This window comes from Phyllobates terribilis, unplaced genomic scaffold, assembly GCF_046119375.1.
Source record: "Phyllobates terribilis strain yellow unplaced genomic scaffold, ASM4611937v1 Scaffold_7__3_contigs__length_470593459, whole genome shotgun sequence".
NCBI lineage: Eukaryota > Metazoa > Chordata > Amphibia > Anura > Dendrobatidae > Phyllobates > Phyllobates terribilis.
In genome coordinates, this window is record NW_027362767.1 from 253,786,271 (window position 1) to 253,800,315 (window position 14,045).

General features: G+C 41.6%; 1 protein-coding gene across 7 annotated transcripts in view; it reads right to left on the minus strand.

Moving 5' to 3' along the window:
- The window catches only part of CACNA1B (calcium voltage-gated channel subunit alpha1 B), a 517,223-nt gene that overhangs the window by 112,159 nt on the left and 391,019 nt on the right, over positions 1-14,045 (minus strand). For all 7 annotated transcript variants that reach the window (XM_073640296.1, XM_073640292.1, XM_073640293.1 and 4 more), the window contains 4 exons: positions 9,684-10,505; positions 7,571-7,752; positions 2,784-2,910; positions 2,205-2,334 (listed from right to left, as the gene is read on the minus strand). In XM_073640296.1, the coding sequence (XP_073496397.1) occupies positions 2,205-2,334; positions 2,784-2,910; positions 7,571-7,752; positions 9,684-10,505 (1,261 nt within the window). The remainder of the gene's footprint in view (positions 1-2,204; positions 2,335-2,783; positions 2,911-7,570; positions 7,753-9,683; positions 10,506-14,045) is intronic.

The window sequence follows — 14,045 nt, forward strand, 5'->3', positions numbered from 1 at the left end:
GTTCTTGGCCAAAATCTCCAGGTAGGCCGTGCTATCCATCTTCCCATGGATGCGGACCAGATGGCCAGGCCCCTTGGCAGAGAAACAGCCCCACAGCATGATGCTGCCACCACCATGCTTGACTGTAGGGATGGTATTCTTGGGGTCGTATGCAGTGCCATCCAGTCTCCAAACATCACGTGTGTGGTTGGCACCAAAGATCTCGATCTTGGTCTCATCAGACCATAGAACCTTGAACCAGTCTGTCTCAGAGTCCTCCAAGTGATCATGAGCAAACTGTAGACGAGCCTTGACATGACGCTTTAAAAGTAAAGGTACCTTACGGGCTCGTCTGGAACGGAGACCATTGAGGTGGAGTACGTTACTTATGGTATTGACTGAAACCAATGTCCCCACTCCCATGAGATCTTCCCGGAGCTCCTTCCTTGTTGTCCTTGGGTTAGCCTTGACTCTTCGGACAAGCCTGGCCTCGGCACGGGAGGACACTTTCAAAGGCTGTCCTGGCCGTGGAAGGCTAACAGTAGTTCCATAAGCCTTCCACTTACGGATGATGCTCCCAACAGTGGAGACAGGTAGGCCCAACTCCTTGGAAAGGGATTTGTACCCCTTGCCAGCCTTGTGACCCTCCACGATCTTGTCTCTGATGGCCTTGGAATGCTCCTTTGTCTTTCCCATGTTGACCATGTCTGAGTGCTGTTCACAAGTTTGGGGAGGGTCTTAAATAGTCAGAAAAGGCTGGCAAAAGAGATCTTTAATCCACACATGTGAAGCTCATTATTCTTGGTGCCTGAACTACTTCTTAATACTTTAGGGGGACCAAACAGAATTCTTGTGGTTTGAGGGGTGGAATAATAAATGACACTCTGAATTAACTTTTTACGTTTTAAAAAAAAAAAAAATTTGCTGCAGTGCATTTCCCACTTCCAGGCTGATCTACAGTACAAATGTCACAATGCCAAGTTAATTCCGCATGTGTCAACCAGCTAAATCTGCAGGGGGTTGAATACTACTTGTAGGCACTGTATATTCTTGTACATAGGAGCAGTATTATAGTAGTTATATTCTTGTACATAGGGGCAGTATTATAGTAGCTATATTCTTGTACATAGGGGGCAGTATTATAGTAGTTATATTCTTGGACATAGGAGCAGTATTATAGTAGTTATATTCTTGTACATAGGGGCAGTATTATAGTACTTATATTCTTGTACATAAAGGGCGGTATTATAGTAGTCATATTCTTGTACATGGGGCAGGATTATAGCAGTTATATTCTTGTACATAGGTGCAGTATTATAGTAGTTATATTATTGTACATAGGGGGCAGTATTATAGTAGTTATATTCTTGTATATAGGGGCAGTATTATAGTAGTTATATTCTTGCACATAGAAGCAGTATTGTAGTAGTTATATTTTTGTATATAGGGGGCAGTATTATAGTAGTTATATTCTTGTATATAGGGGCAGTATTATAGAAGTTATATTTTTGTACATAGGGGCAGTATTATAGCAGTTGTATTCTTGTACATAGGTGCAGTATTATAGTAGTTATATTCATTTACATAGGGACAGCATTCTAGCCGTTATATTTGTGTACATAGGAGCAGTATTATAGTAGTTATATTCTTGTACATAGGGGGCATTATTACAGTAGTTATATACTTGTACAGCGGGGTAGTATTATAGTAGTTATATTCTTGTATATAGGGGCTGTATTATAATAGTTATATTCTTGTACATAGGGGGCAGTATTATAGTAGTTATATTCTTGTACAGAGGGGCAGTATTATAGTAGTTATATTTTTGTATATAGGAGCAGTATTATAGTAGTTATATTCTTGTGCATAGGGGCAGTATTATAGTAGTTATATTCTTGTACAGAGGGGCAGTATTATAGTAGTTATATTCTTGTATATAGGAGCAGTATTATAGTAGTTATATTCTTGTGCATAGGGGCAGTATTATAGTAGTTATATTCTTGTACATAGGGGGCGGTATTATAGTAGTTATATTTTTGTACCTAGGAGCAGTAGTATAGTAGCTATTTTCTTCTAAATAGCGGGACATATTATAGTAGTTATACTGGCTCTTATGTAAAAGAATATAGCTTCAATAATTCTGGTTGCTATGAACAAAAGTATTATAGCAGTTCTATTCTTGTACATAGAGACAGTCTTCCCTCATGTTTTAGAAGGGTACCTACATCATTACGAGGGGCATCAGCTTGGACAGGATCCTCTGCAGCCAGTGCAATGCTGCTCAGTGCAATCACCAGCAGTATGACCATTTCAAAGTAGCGCATATTGACAATGTAATGACACAAGCGTCGGACTCTGCCAGAATAAAAAAAATAAAAGTAAATTCCTTAAAACAAACAAACTGACACTCAGGATAACTTTGTGTGGCTTATTGCTAGAAAAAATGCGAACAAAAATGATTTGTCAAGATATTTTGAGAAAATGTTCATCAGAATAGCTCTCAGTAGCCTACAGGACATTCCTCCTCAAAACGTAAAGCAAAAAATCTGCCATCCAAAGCACACATGTACTATACACATCTGGGTTCCTAGAAAACAATGACACATGGGGATCTTTGGGGTACAATGACAGAATGGGAGATTTAGTAAGATAACCAAATTTTTACAATAAGATAATGGAGAAAATAAGTTGATAAAATCCACTGACTGACTCTTTGGGTCCAAGAACAATATTATGCTTGAGGCCCAATGAAAATGAATACATTGATACCTATCCTAGTAAAACCCGGGGTTCCTAGTACTCACGGGTTGGTGGAACTGAAGATGAACATGGAACTGTATGGTAAGATCTGCTTTGGTCCATTTTTGGTTAAGTCATCCACTTCCATCTCCTTTTTCTCTTCAGATTTGACCTCGAACTCCACATTATTTACTAAAGTAAAAAACAAGTGATGTGAAAGGGACAATAATAATAGAAATAAGCAAGAAAAAAAGGCCAAATCAGAACAGAAACTAATCACTTAAACGACTGTCTCCAGGTTTTTAAAATAAAGACTATGGGGGAGGTGTGGCATTACAAACTGGGTGCCACCTCCATTTTCAACAGGGAACAAGACTTAGACCAAAAAGGTTTGGCTTGAAGGGAACAGATCAGGGAAAAAAATGCTGTTACCTGTAGATTTTGGGTTATTCTGCAGGTTAATTGCATTCTAATGCCGCCAGGCGCTGGCACTGAGAGTCCTGATGTCGGGAGGAAATTAACTTTATTCCTCCCGGGAGCCTCGGACTTTCAGTCATAGGGCTCATGCACACAACAGATTATGCTGGGTGAGTGCTATTCGTTGTTTTCATGGATAGCTCTCATACCCATGTTATTCTCTGGGGTTGTACAAATGTCCAATTTTTTCCTTTGACTGAGTGGTCTAAGGAAAAAATCGGTGACGTTTCCGAATTTGATCCAAGTGCCAGATCAAAACTGGCATTGCAAGTGAATGGGTCCATGGAAAACATCGAACCACACTCGGATGACATCCAAGCGCATTTCCATTTTCATGGACTGAGAGAATGGAGAAGGAGAAGAAACTTATTTTTTCTTTCCACCTCAGAGAAAAACTGATGCCACTCTGATCAAACTCCGATCAGCACAATCGGACCATTTTCTTGGATGGAGAGAGAACAGTCGTATGCACTATGCACCGCTCAGCGCATAGTGAGCGGCAGCTGTAACCATGCCCTTGCACTGATTGACTATACACTGAGCATTGACGGAAGCTGTGTCGGCTCACCCCTATAACTAAAAACCTGAGGCTGCCGGGAAGAATACAGTTCATTTCCTCCCGGCATTGGGGCTCTCAGTATGGGTGCCAGGCAGAATCAGAATGCTATTAACCTTCAGATTAACCTCATATCTGCAAGTTAATAGCATTTTTTTTTATATGCCAGGTTCCCTTTAAGTCTCCTAATTTTTTTTTTATTAGAGATTGAAGACCGTGGGGAGGTTTCTGTCTTGATCTTATAATAGGTTTTGCCAAAGCAATGTGTTTTTTAAGGGAAAGTCCCTGTGGCCCTATAAATTTTTTTGGGACTTTTGCTGCTTCTTGCAGTCAATCCCGGTGCCACCAGCAAGCACTGATTTGTGTACATGTGGCCCTTATGGCAATGGGAGTTTCCATCTTTCTGACTACAAGTTCTATCATACCTGACCAACTCCTGACTAGTTTCTCAATGGCCCATTCCCTACTCTATGTTCTCCTTGGGCATAACCATCTTGGCATGTGTTTGCCATTAGTTATGATGTTCATTAAGTCGCTGAGACGAGTGGAGAATTTGGGACATCAGCAAAACTTTGAAAAAGTAGAAGTCAAAGGTGGATTTGTGATTAGTTGTGGAAAACCCCTGGATAGATTTCTATACATGTGTCGGGATATAGCCGCTTTGATTTCATACTGTATGGGTGACTTTGACGGCTGGGTCTTGTAGGAGATTGCCTTTAATGGATTATCAGTTTTATTTTATTGTCACTTAGACTTGGAAACAAACATTCTTTGTGCCAAGAGGAGCCGGTACATTTATGTAGACTAACATGACCACATCAGAAATCACTTGACGCCAGAAGCTCTTTAGTCTCGAAATCACTCAATAAAATTTCACCTTTTTACGACCAGTGCGAGTATAAATCCTAAAAGAGCAACCTTAAAAAGAAACCTTCAAGCATTGGAAGGTAGTGTTCCTGTAGTGTTCCTGGGATTGGGTCCAAATGTAGTGAACATATGGGAATACTCTGCATTTATGAGAATGTAGACTATCAATTAAAGTAGCACTCCAGCATTTTTTTTTTTTTAGTTTTTGGAAATATTACCTTTTTCTAGCATTGTACTTCTTTAACCCAGCGCAGTTTAAACTTTACAATATAGACATCTGTGTCATGTGATCTCCATTGTGACCACCGGCCCAGTACCTACTCTTATGTGTAGACAGGAAGTCAGTTTCTGACTTCCTGTGAACTACAGGACAACATCATCACCTTTTCAAATCATTGTGGCAGTTCTCAGACCCCTCCCCAATCAAACTCCACCCACTTGGTTCCTTCATATGTGCCTCCATGCAGCTAATGAAATTATTTGTTTTTCCTATATGTATATGAAGAGAATCTATACAATAATTACCTGTAGCATTAAACAACATCACTGTTTATACCATCTGTGAGTGCTGTGTCCCTAGTCTCTAGTGAATCCTATGAGAAGCAGCTTCAATCCATCTTCCCTAACTCATACTTGAAAAGGCTGACTGTGAGAAACCTGTTAAAAGCAGGAGGCAGGTTGAATCTATTTAACAAGTGACACACTGAGATTCTGCAACGTAAGGATGCATCACATATGATACACTGATACCCAGCAATAGCACTAATAAAAGTATACACAATGTCTAGACCATATCCTCTACATTGTTCTTTAATAATGGACTATGCTGCACTATCTAGGTAAAAAAATGGAGTGCTGCTTTAATTACAGACTGTACGAAAAGTTGCATTGGAAAACAAACCTACTTAAGACTTGAGTTGATACTAGTTTTAATGAGGCCTATTTATGGTTTTGTCTTGTGGGCTAAGGTTTTAAACTCTTATGAGCACTTTATCTAATTACTAGTTTATTCAGGCACAGTAGCTTATCCATGTAGGCAGATGTGTCTGGTACTGCAGACCATACCACTTACTTAATAATAAGTCTGAATGGTCCAATGTTACGAGCTGCACTACAAGGTACATTGATTGCTTTTACTAAAGGGGTCCTACTAGCTGGACAAAACCAATTTATAATTCAATGTTAATCTACCAGTTAGTGATGAGCGAGTATGTTTTGTTAACCCTTTCACCGAGTATGCTCGGGCGAGCACCGAGTATTTACAGTTGCTTGGTGTTATGTTTGAATCGCTCCCGTGTGCATGATTTGCGACTGTTTGACAACTTTAATACATGTGAGGATTGTCTATTTCTTACACATTCCTCACATGTATTAAAGCTGTCAAACAGTTACAAATCATGCACACGGGAGTGATTCAAACATAACACCAAGCAGCTGTGAATACTCGGTGCTCGCCCGAGCATACTCGGCGAAAGGGTTAACAAAACATACTCGCTCATCACTACTACCAGTGAATCCCTTGAAGAGGAGATCCGATCATCGTATAATTGGAATATAAGTGTTGCCCGTGTAATGTGTTCCCGTTTAGTTATGATAACCATCTGCTACTCATGTTATGTTTATGTTTTTCTACTGCGCCTTCGATATTGTACTATATGAACTTTTAGTGTTATAATACCATGATGGCGGCTGCACGAGGCAAAGGGTAATTATATGAAACGTGCAGACTCCTGGGAATATGATAGAAAAGGCGCCCTTTTGTGCCATACTGGTTAGCGCATGTTGTAGAAAAAGTGTAGAGTCAGTGCAGAGCCAACCAGAGAGTGTGAGAAGATGAGTAGCTGAAGGTAGAAATCGGGAGGGAGTTTTTTCAGTGAGGTGAGAAGTGATGACTCTGTGGCTGCAGAGGGAAGCAAGATGTGCCGAATACAGGTCTGAGACTGCCAGAGAGGGAACACCAGCGCCAGACTGGGACACCAAGGGCCCAACAGTAACATTGATTCTGGCGCCCACTGTTCTGCTTCATGCAAAAATGACCTGACTGTAGTACTTAAGTGTACTTTTGCTTTCATATAATAATAATTAATAATAATAACAATAACAACACAACTGGGTAGTTGGTTTAATGAATGATTAGATGCTGCCTTTGTCTGTAAGGAAAGTGTATTAGCACTGCAAATGTAGGTGTGTGGGTCGCTCACTCCTTCAGAGGGGCCCACCGGGGGATTCACCTGTTCCCCTATGGACCAGTCTGGCATTGGGGAACCCTGCAAATGAGCTGAAACTGTGTTGATTTACTACCACAGCTGCCCCTCTGCAGGTGGGTGAACCATTCTCTACAACACCCAAGGGCCAATAGTACAATCACCATTACTGCAATTCACTTTGTCATTGCTGTACCTTGTGAGCACGGCTTAATGCCTCGTGGTTGTAGATGCCTTCTTGAGAGACTAACTGTTATGCTCCTGCCAGCAACTACAACCACCAAGTGTTGTACAAAAGAAATGTAGCCATCACGATTTATACCTCCACCTGGGTAAAGGCATGAGTGTCGTCTTTGATGGAATCTAATTTCCATCGCCTACTGCTTCCTGCCATTACAGTAGGACATTAAGATGGTGGATATAATAGGTCCATTGGCCGAAAATTTCTATTTGGCTTTTTCTTCCAAGTTATAATCTCGTGACGATAACAGAGGCATAAACAATGCACAAATAATCTCTTGTAACACTAATTAAAAATATTAAATTCCTTTTGACGACATGGTATAAATAAATACGTGTGTAAATAAACGTTTTAGAGCTTGGCGAGCGCACTTTATGCATTAATCTTCAAATCTTTACTGATGTGAGTGTTGTTAAAGATGAACATAAATTAAAGACTTGGCACACCGGCGATGCTGGTGCCAGTGCTTGCCAGGAACCAGAGCGCTAAACAAGGACCCGTCCTTACTTGGTATGACGGCGCTCTCGGCAGGCGGTGCGGTGATGGTTACCGGTATATTAACCATGCTGGACCGCTCTGGATGTGGCTGGAACATTCTGTTCACGTTCTTCTCATTATCGGCATCTTCTGGCTGCTCCGGCAACTGTTGAAGCCCCCCGACAGGAATGTCGGCCTCATTACGGTGGTCCCTGCAGTGAAATATCTGTTATTACCAGTGTATGAATATTGAAGAGCGTACAAGAAAGCATTGCAGAGTGAGGTACTCAGGTGATATTAGCTTAAAAAGTTGAACACATGCTGAGAAGAAGACTCTGAACATGTGACAGCAATGGATATAGACTGAAGTAAGCCAATTTATAATGCTCAATCAGGCAACTTCAAACAGCAACATGTGGGTTAGCACTCCTAGTCATCCTCACGCTGGTCGCCGGATGTGTGATGGCTTTGGGCCCAGGCCTCCTACAGAGATAAGTGCTCCTTATCCTCACAGTCTAATGTCTATGGCAACTGAAAGTGAACCTGTCAGGCAACTATAGGGGGTATGGGTGCAGATTTCTTTATAGCAATATGCTTTTTGACGTTCCATATTGATGCTGCTAACTTTGAATAATGAACTTTTAATCTGCAGTGTCGAAAATGCAAATGATGCAGGATTGTCTGGCCGGACATTTGTTTCCTCAGACTAGTCCTGCCTCGGATTTTCTAATTACATCTCCCTGGGCATGATTGACCACCTGCATTCAGTCACTCTTTTGGCAGGACAATTATGCCCAGGGAGGCGTGCTTAGAAATCAGATCCGAGGAAGGACTAGTCCCGGGAAAGAAATGCCCCATCGGACTAGTCCTGCCTCATTTGCGCATGCAATGCTGCAGACTAAAAGTTCATTGCAATGTTCAAAGATTGCAGTGTTAGTAAGGAACTTCCAACACATTAGAATAAAGAAATCTGTCTGGGAAACTTAAAGGGACTTTAATTCACGGACTCTATCCAATTGTAAATCTCTGTAATCAGTATCTATAATTACTGAACAATTGGACTTAAAGATCGCTGGGCACCTCTCTGTTTTAGTAAATACTTGTATTCCCAATAAAAATAGACTTCTAGAGAAACTCTTTTTAAAGCTCTGCGTTGTGCTCTTTTTCCACTATTCTTTCTGTAATTCTACAAATATGTTCACAATTGTGTGTTACCATTGCTCCTGTCAAAGAGGGCGTCCCTACTCAGCCTGATACTACCACCATTGACTGGACAGTGTCGCATTGTGCAGGGACACCCCCCAAATAGTAACACACTTTTATTCATACACTTCTAGGAGGAACAAAAGAGGAACAGCAAACACAGAGGTATGAGAAAAGATGAAGAGTTACGGCATTTCTTTGAGAATCAATTTTTTTTTTACAAAAACAAAAATGACAGGTGCAGTGACAGGACCTCTCAAAAGTGTGGTGTACTTATACTGCTTACACATCCTCTGCCTTAATCCTTCTTTGCTCCCAGTGACTTCAGTATTCACCTCTGTATCCTGTGTGCACCACTGTCCTATATCATCCACTTCAGTTTGTGGTGCATGGACAGCCCAAGGGGCACAGGTGCATGGATAGCCCAAGGGGCACTGGTGCATGGCTAGCCCAAGGGGCACTGGTGCATGGCTAGCCCAAAGGGCACTGGTGCATGGCTAGCCCAAGGGGCATCGGTGCATGGCTAGCCCAAGGGGCATCGGTGCATGGCTAGCCCAAGGGGTACAGGTGCATGGATAGCCCAAGGGGCACTGGTGCATGGCTAGCCCAAGGGGCACTGGTGCATGGCTAGCCCAAGGGGCATCGGTGCATGGCTAGCCCAAGGGGCACCAGTGCATGGCTAGCCCAAGGGGCACCTGTGAATGCACAGTCCAAGGGGCACCGGTGCGTGGACAGCCCAATGGGCACCGGCGCGTGGACAGCCCAAGAGACACCACATTTCTAAGGTTAATACATTTAGTTCACCTTACTCTAGTATAGAAAATGCCAGACTTATAAATTCTCCCCATTGTCTCTGCTCTTTAGCTTTGCTATTACAATTTATCATACAATCCAAAGATACAAAAAAAGTGCTTGAAAAGCCGAAAAAAGACAGTATTACCTCAACCGGTGGTTACGATGCTCTCTGTCTCCTGATTCTCCCTCTTTGTTTTCCTTTTTCTCGTCTGCATCATATGTAGAAAGTGCTTTGTGCCTGTTCCGATGTCGTGACCGTGGAATCTCCTCGCCGTTTTCTCCTACATGAGTTGTACCATCACCATCCCTGTTGCCTGATCTGGAACCTCCTCCTCTATGTCGTGACTTTCTTTCTCCTTTACTACCAGATGGAGGTTGCCCGTTGCCTTCTTTACCTTGTCTCTCAGCAGAATGGCGGTGTGTGCGGTGTCGTCGATGTTCTCTCTCTGCGCCCTCTTCTGGAGAAGCCCTTCTATGGTGTCTTTTTCCTCTTTCCTGACTACGGTTCCGCTCTCCTCTTCCACCTTCTTTCCCACCTTCCCCTTCTTTGCTACAACTTCTGTGCTGTCGATGGCGTTCTTCTCTATCATTGCTGCCAGAATCGCCATTGTGATTTCCATTTTCTCGACCACCGCCATTAGTTTCAGTAGTACCCCTGTCTCTATGCCGATGTTTTCGTGGTACTTGTTCTGCAGTCACCTCAGTACCTGCATCTGTTTCATTCGGAGGTAGTGGGTCTGGGCTGCCATCTTTAGTCTCCGTGGAATCCTGGGACTCAACCAACAATGGCCGATCCATATGACTCTTCATATCAGGCCTAAGGTGTAGCGTGGTTGCATACCTCACTCGATCCTCAGGTTCCAATTCGCTGTAGAGGGCTTCACAACTAGCACGAAAGTTATGCATCCGGATTTGGGTGGTTCGTTGCTCCCACACTGACCGACATTTGGTTGAGTTCTGCTGTTTACTAAAAGGAGGAAAGGAAGTTATGCATCGAAACACCGGAAATGCATACTGTTAAGGCAAAAGGCGGATTGGGTGAGGATGAATGCGAAACAAGTGCAGAAAAAAAAGGATGAAAGTAGAAAATGTTGAAGAATTGTGACGATAATTGCATTATAAATAATTAATGATGATAAAAATTAAAGTGGCAGCGGAGAATGAATGCAGGATGACCGTATTGTGGATTGAAACGGAGTAGAAAATAGAAAAAAAATGGTCATTTGTGTGGGCAAGAAGGGATAAAAAGTAAGAGTAGGGTAGTGATCTCCTATATCCTTCACTATAGGACAAACGGACACAGAAAACAACCAGACCAAGAAACACATAGCAAAACAGATCACAGTCTATGGGACCAAAGGAGCACATACAACAAAGAAGGCTTGGAAAAGTTTGGAACTGACTGGCAAAGACACACAAAACTTATGATGTTTTCTTTAGATCAGAATAGCAATTTTCTTGCGGCAGGTAGGTCCATTTTTCATGAGAGGAATGGATATAGGTTGCAAATTCCCCCCTGGACCTATTTGCCTGGGAACATTTATATAATCTCTTGTCGTTATAATCGAAAACTTTCAATATCTAAATTCCTACCCACTGCCCATTCTTTGTTAGTTTGAAGTTTTATACTGTAGTTACAGTTTGGTGCCACAATTAAAATCAGTAAAGTGCACTCCATCACTTCACCGGCTAATCTTTTGCCGCAGAATTCCCCCAGCTGATTCTTAAAAGTAAATCTTAAACCTTTAACATCACATAAAATAAAAATAAAAACATGTTGTGCAGGTTAATTCTGTAATAGATCTTTGTAGTGGTCTGAGCTTCTCATTTCTTATACATGATTTCCAAAAATTCTGTCTGCCTTCAGCCACCACCCAGGGGGAGCTTGTAAGCTTGCAGCATACTTTCGATATATATTGAACTCCATGATAAAACAGTATGCAGTGAGCACCCCCTTGTGGTGACTGCAGGCGGATAGAATTTTTTCTTCTAACTAAAGCACAGCAGAGGATTCGGAGCTCCTTATCATAAAAATGGAGCTCCTGTCACATGTTTTCATATATTATACATTACAAACTTAAAGGTTTTTTGTCTGCAGTGCTGCTATCACTTTAACTAAGCTCAGCAGCTCTGCCTGACTTGATGGCACTAGTGGCTCAGAGCTGCTCAGCTCACTGATTGACTGCAACAGACACCAGGAGCAGCAGTGGAAACTCAGTGTTGGACCCAGGGAGGGTGCATTAAGCACTTTTTTTTTAAAACAAACTGTAATCGGGGGACAGAGATTTTCCAAAGCCGGAAACCCCTTTAATCAATTCAGAATATTGAATTTGATTGGAAATGATCAAGAGTTAGAATGTAAACATTCACTTTATAGGATTGGACGTGGCCATGCCCAATACTGAAACCTTAGTTTTGGGTGGTTTAACCTTTTTAAGATTTTTTTTTCGGCAGTACATGAATAGGAACTCATAATGAAAACCTTATATTCTAAAGCATGGATATTTTTAATTTTTTCCTCGCCCTGCTGCCCTACTATTCTAGCGGACTTTAGAACTACTCGAGTATTTCATTTTAGGCTATACACCATGTCTGTAGCCATTTTTTATTACAGTTTATAGGGTCACAAAACTGTACAGTACATAATGCTTGACGTGTCGCCCCACAAGTGACCTGGCATATTACCTTTTCTGTTACCTTACCTATTTGCCTTGGCACTGATTTACTATACTGTTTAGTAACCTTCCTGCCATTAAAAATGATAATTTCCACCCCAACGCTGTGGATAGTAAATTAACTTTCATACTAGGTGATGTTTGCCGAGTCCTATGTACAATATTTTATGGGTGAATGTATTAAATTTAATATAGCACACTATGGCAACGTATTCCTAAATAACTGCTTACTTGTCATCGGTCCCCAGGCGGTGAAGATTGACAGTGGGCTATGTAACTATATGAAAAAACGAAATGACTGCCTGGAAGGGGAGATATTTCTCCTGATAATTAGCGCGTGATAAAAAATCTGCTATCATTTCAAATAACCATTCGTCAACGCGCCTGATGAGGGGCTGGTGGCCGCAGAAACGAGCTTGGCTATTTTAGGTAGCAGGGGATGTATTATTTAAATTCAGTTCTGTCTATTTCATGTGCTTCCAGACCTAGGTCTGAATTCATTTATATGGAAGAGGGAAAAAAAATCTCTAAGGGAGCTGGTAAATTCTTTTAAAATTCTGGAAATGGCAAGATTGCAAAATATGTCAGTGCTTATAGAGTGCCTACAAGAAGAGTCCCAATGCAAAATCTGTAACAGGGCAGGTTGTGGAAGCAATGGAAAAGTAAACCAGCACCAAAGAGGCACCCTATGCACAATTTGGATACGGTCGTACTCTTGACATACAGCTGTAGTAAAAGATATAGGCCGATTTTGACTCTGCATAATCGTTAAGAACAAAAACTGATCGCTGGGGGTCTCACAGTGGTCAAGCATGGTCCAACGCTCGGCTATTGTTATCAGTCTTAAGGATGTAGAATCGATGTGAGATCTTTGTTCCAATCAACAAGGGGCTTTTTATACCCCTTTTCTTAGAATTGGTGTTGTGAAAATGAGCAATTAGACATTTATCACCCATCTTGTGGATAGCTGATATATATTCTGGGAATACCTAAACATATTTGGTGCTGTAAGAAATCACAGGGGAGAAGTCACAGTTAAGGTGCCAGTCCCCCACCCGGCTTGATTGACATCCCATAGGCTATGTACGTCATCACAAACCACCTCCACCAGGACATGTGCTGTGCCGTTAAGGGTGGTGTACTGGTGTAGGCTTCATCTGTACATTACATATACTTTGAATGCTGCTGGACATGGCTCATGATGGTATACCTTGCCTATGGGATATTAATTAAGATTGGTGCAGGGCCAGCCATCATGACTTTTAAGATAGTGGCTCCACCTCTGTGACTCTTTATATACGTTGAAATAAAGAGATCATAGTTATCTTTCTTAGAAGATCAGTAATGTGAACTTGCTACTGTCCTAGATAACAGGTTGGGGACTGTTTAGGGTCTAAAAACCCTACTGACAGGTTCCTTTTAAATGCACATTGTGTCCAGTTTTAACAGAAAACTACAAAACGAGTGTATTTTCCCTAAAAACTTTAATTTGGGCGATTTTTGGTCTGCAAATTATTTTTAACCAACTGCACTATCCTGTTTATATATATATATATATATATATATATATATATATATGGTCTTCACATAGGGCTCATGTGCTCTGTGCTGGTAACCCACAGAGTGATGAGTGGCTCTAGCGACGTACCATTTTCACACTGAGCGCAGAGTTCAGGGGATTCGTACTATGCAGGAGATGGCAAGAACAGTAATTTACATAGTGATGAGGTCTATTTTTGAGATCTTGGCTTCTTTAACAAGGACAGTGTAATTAGCCGCTCAGAGGCACCTCCGAGGCACAACTAGTACAGGAGCTATGGTTTGTAGATGCG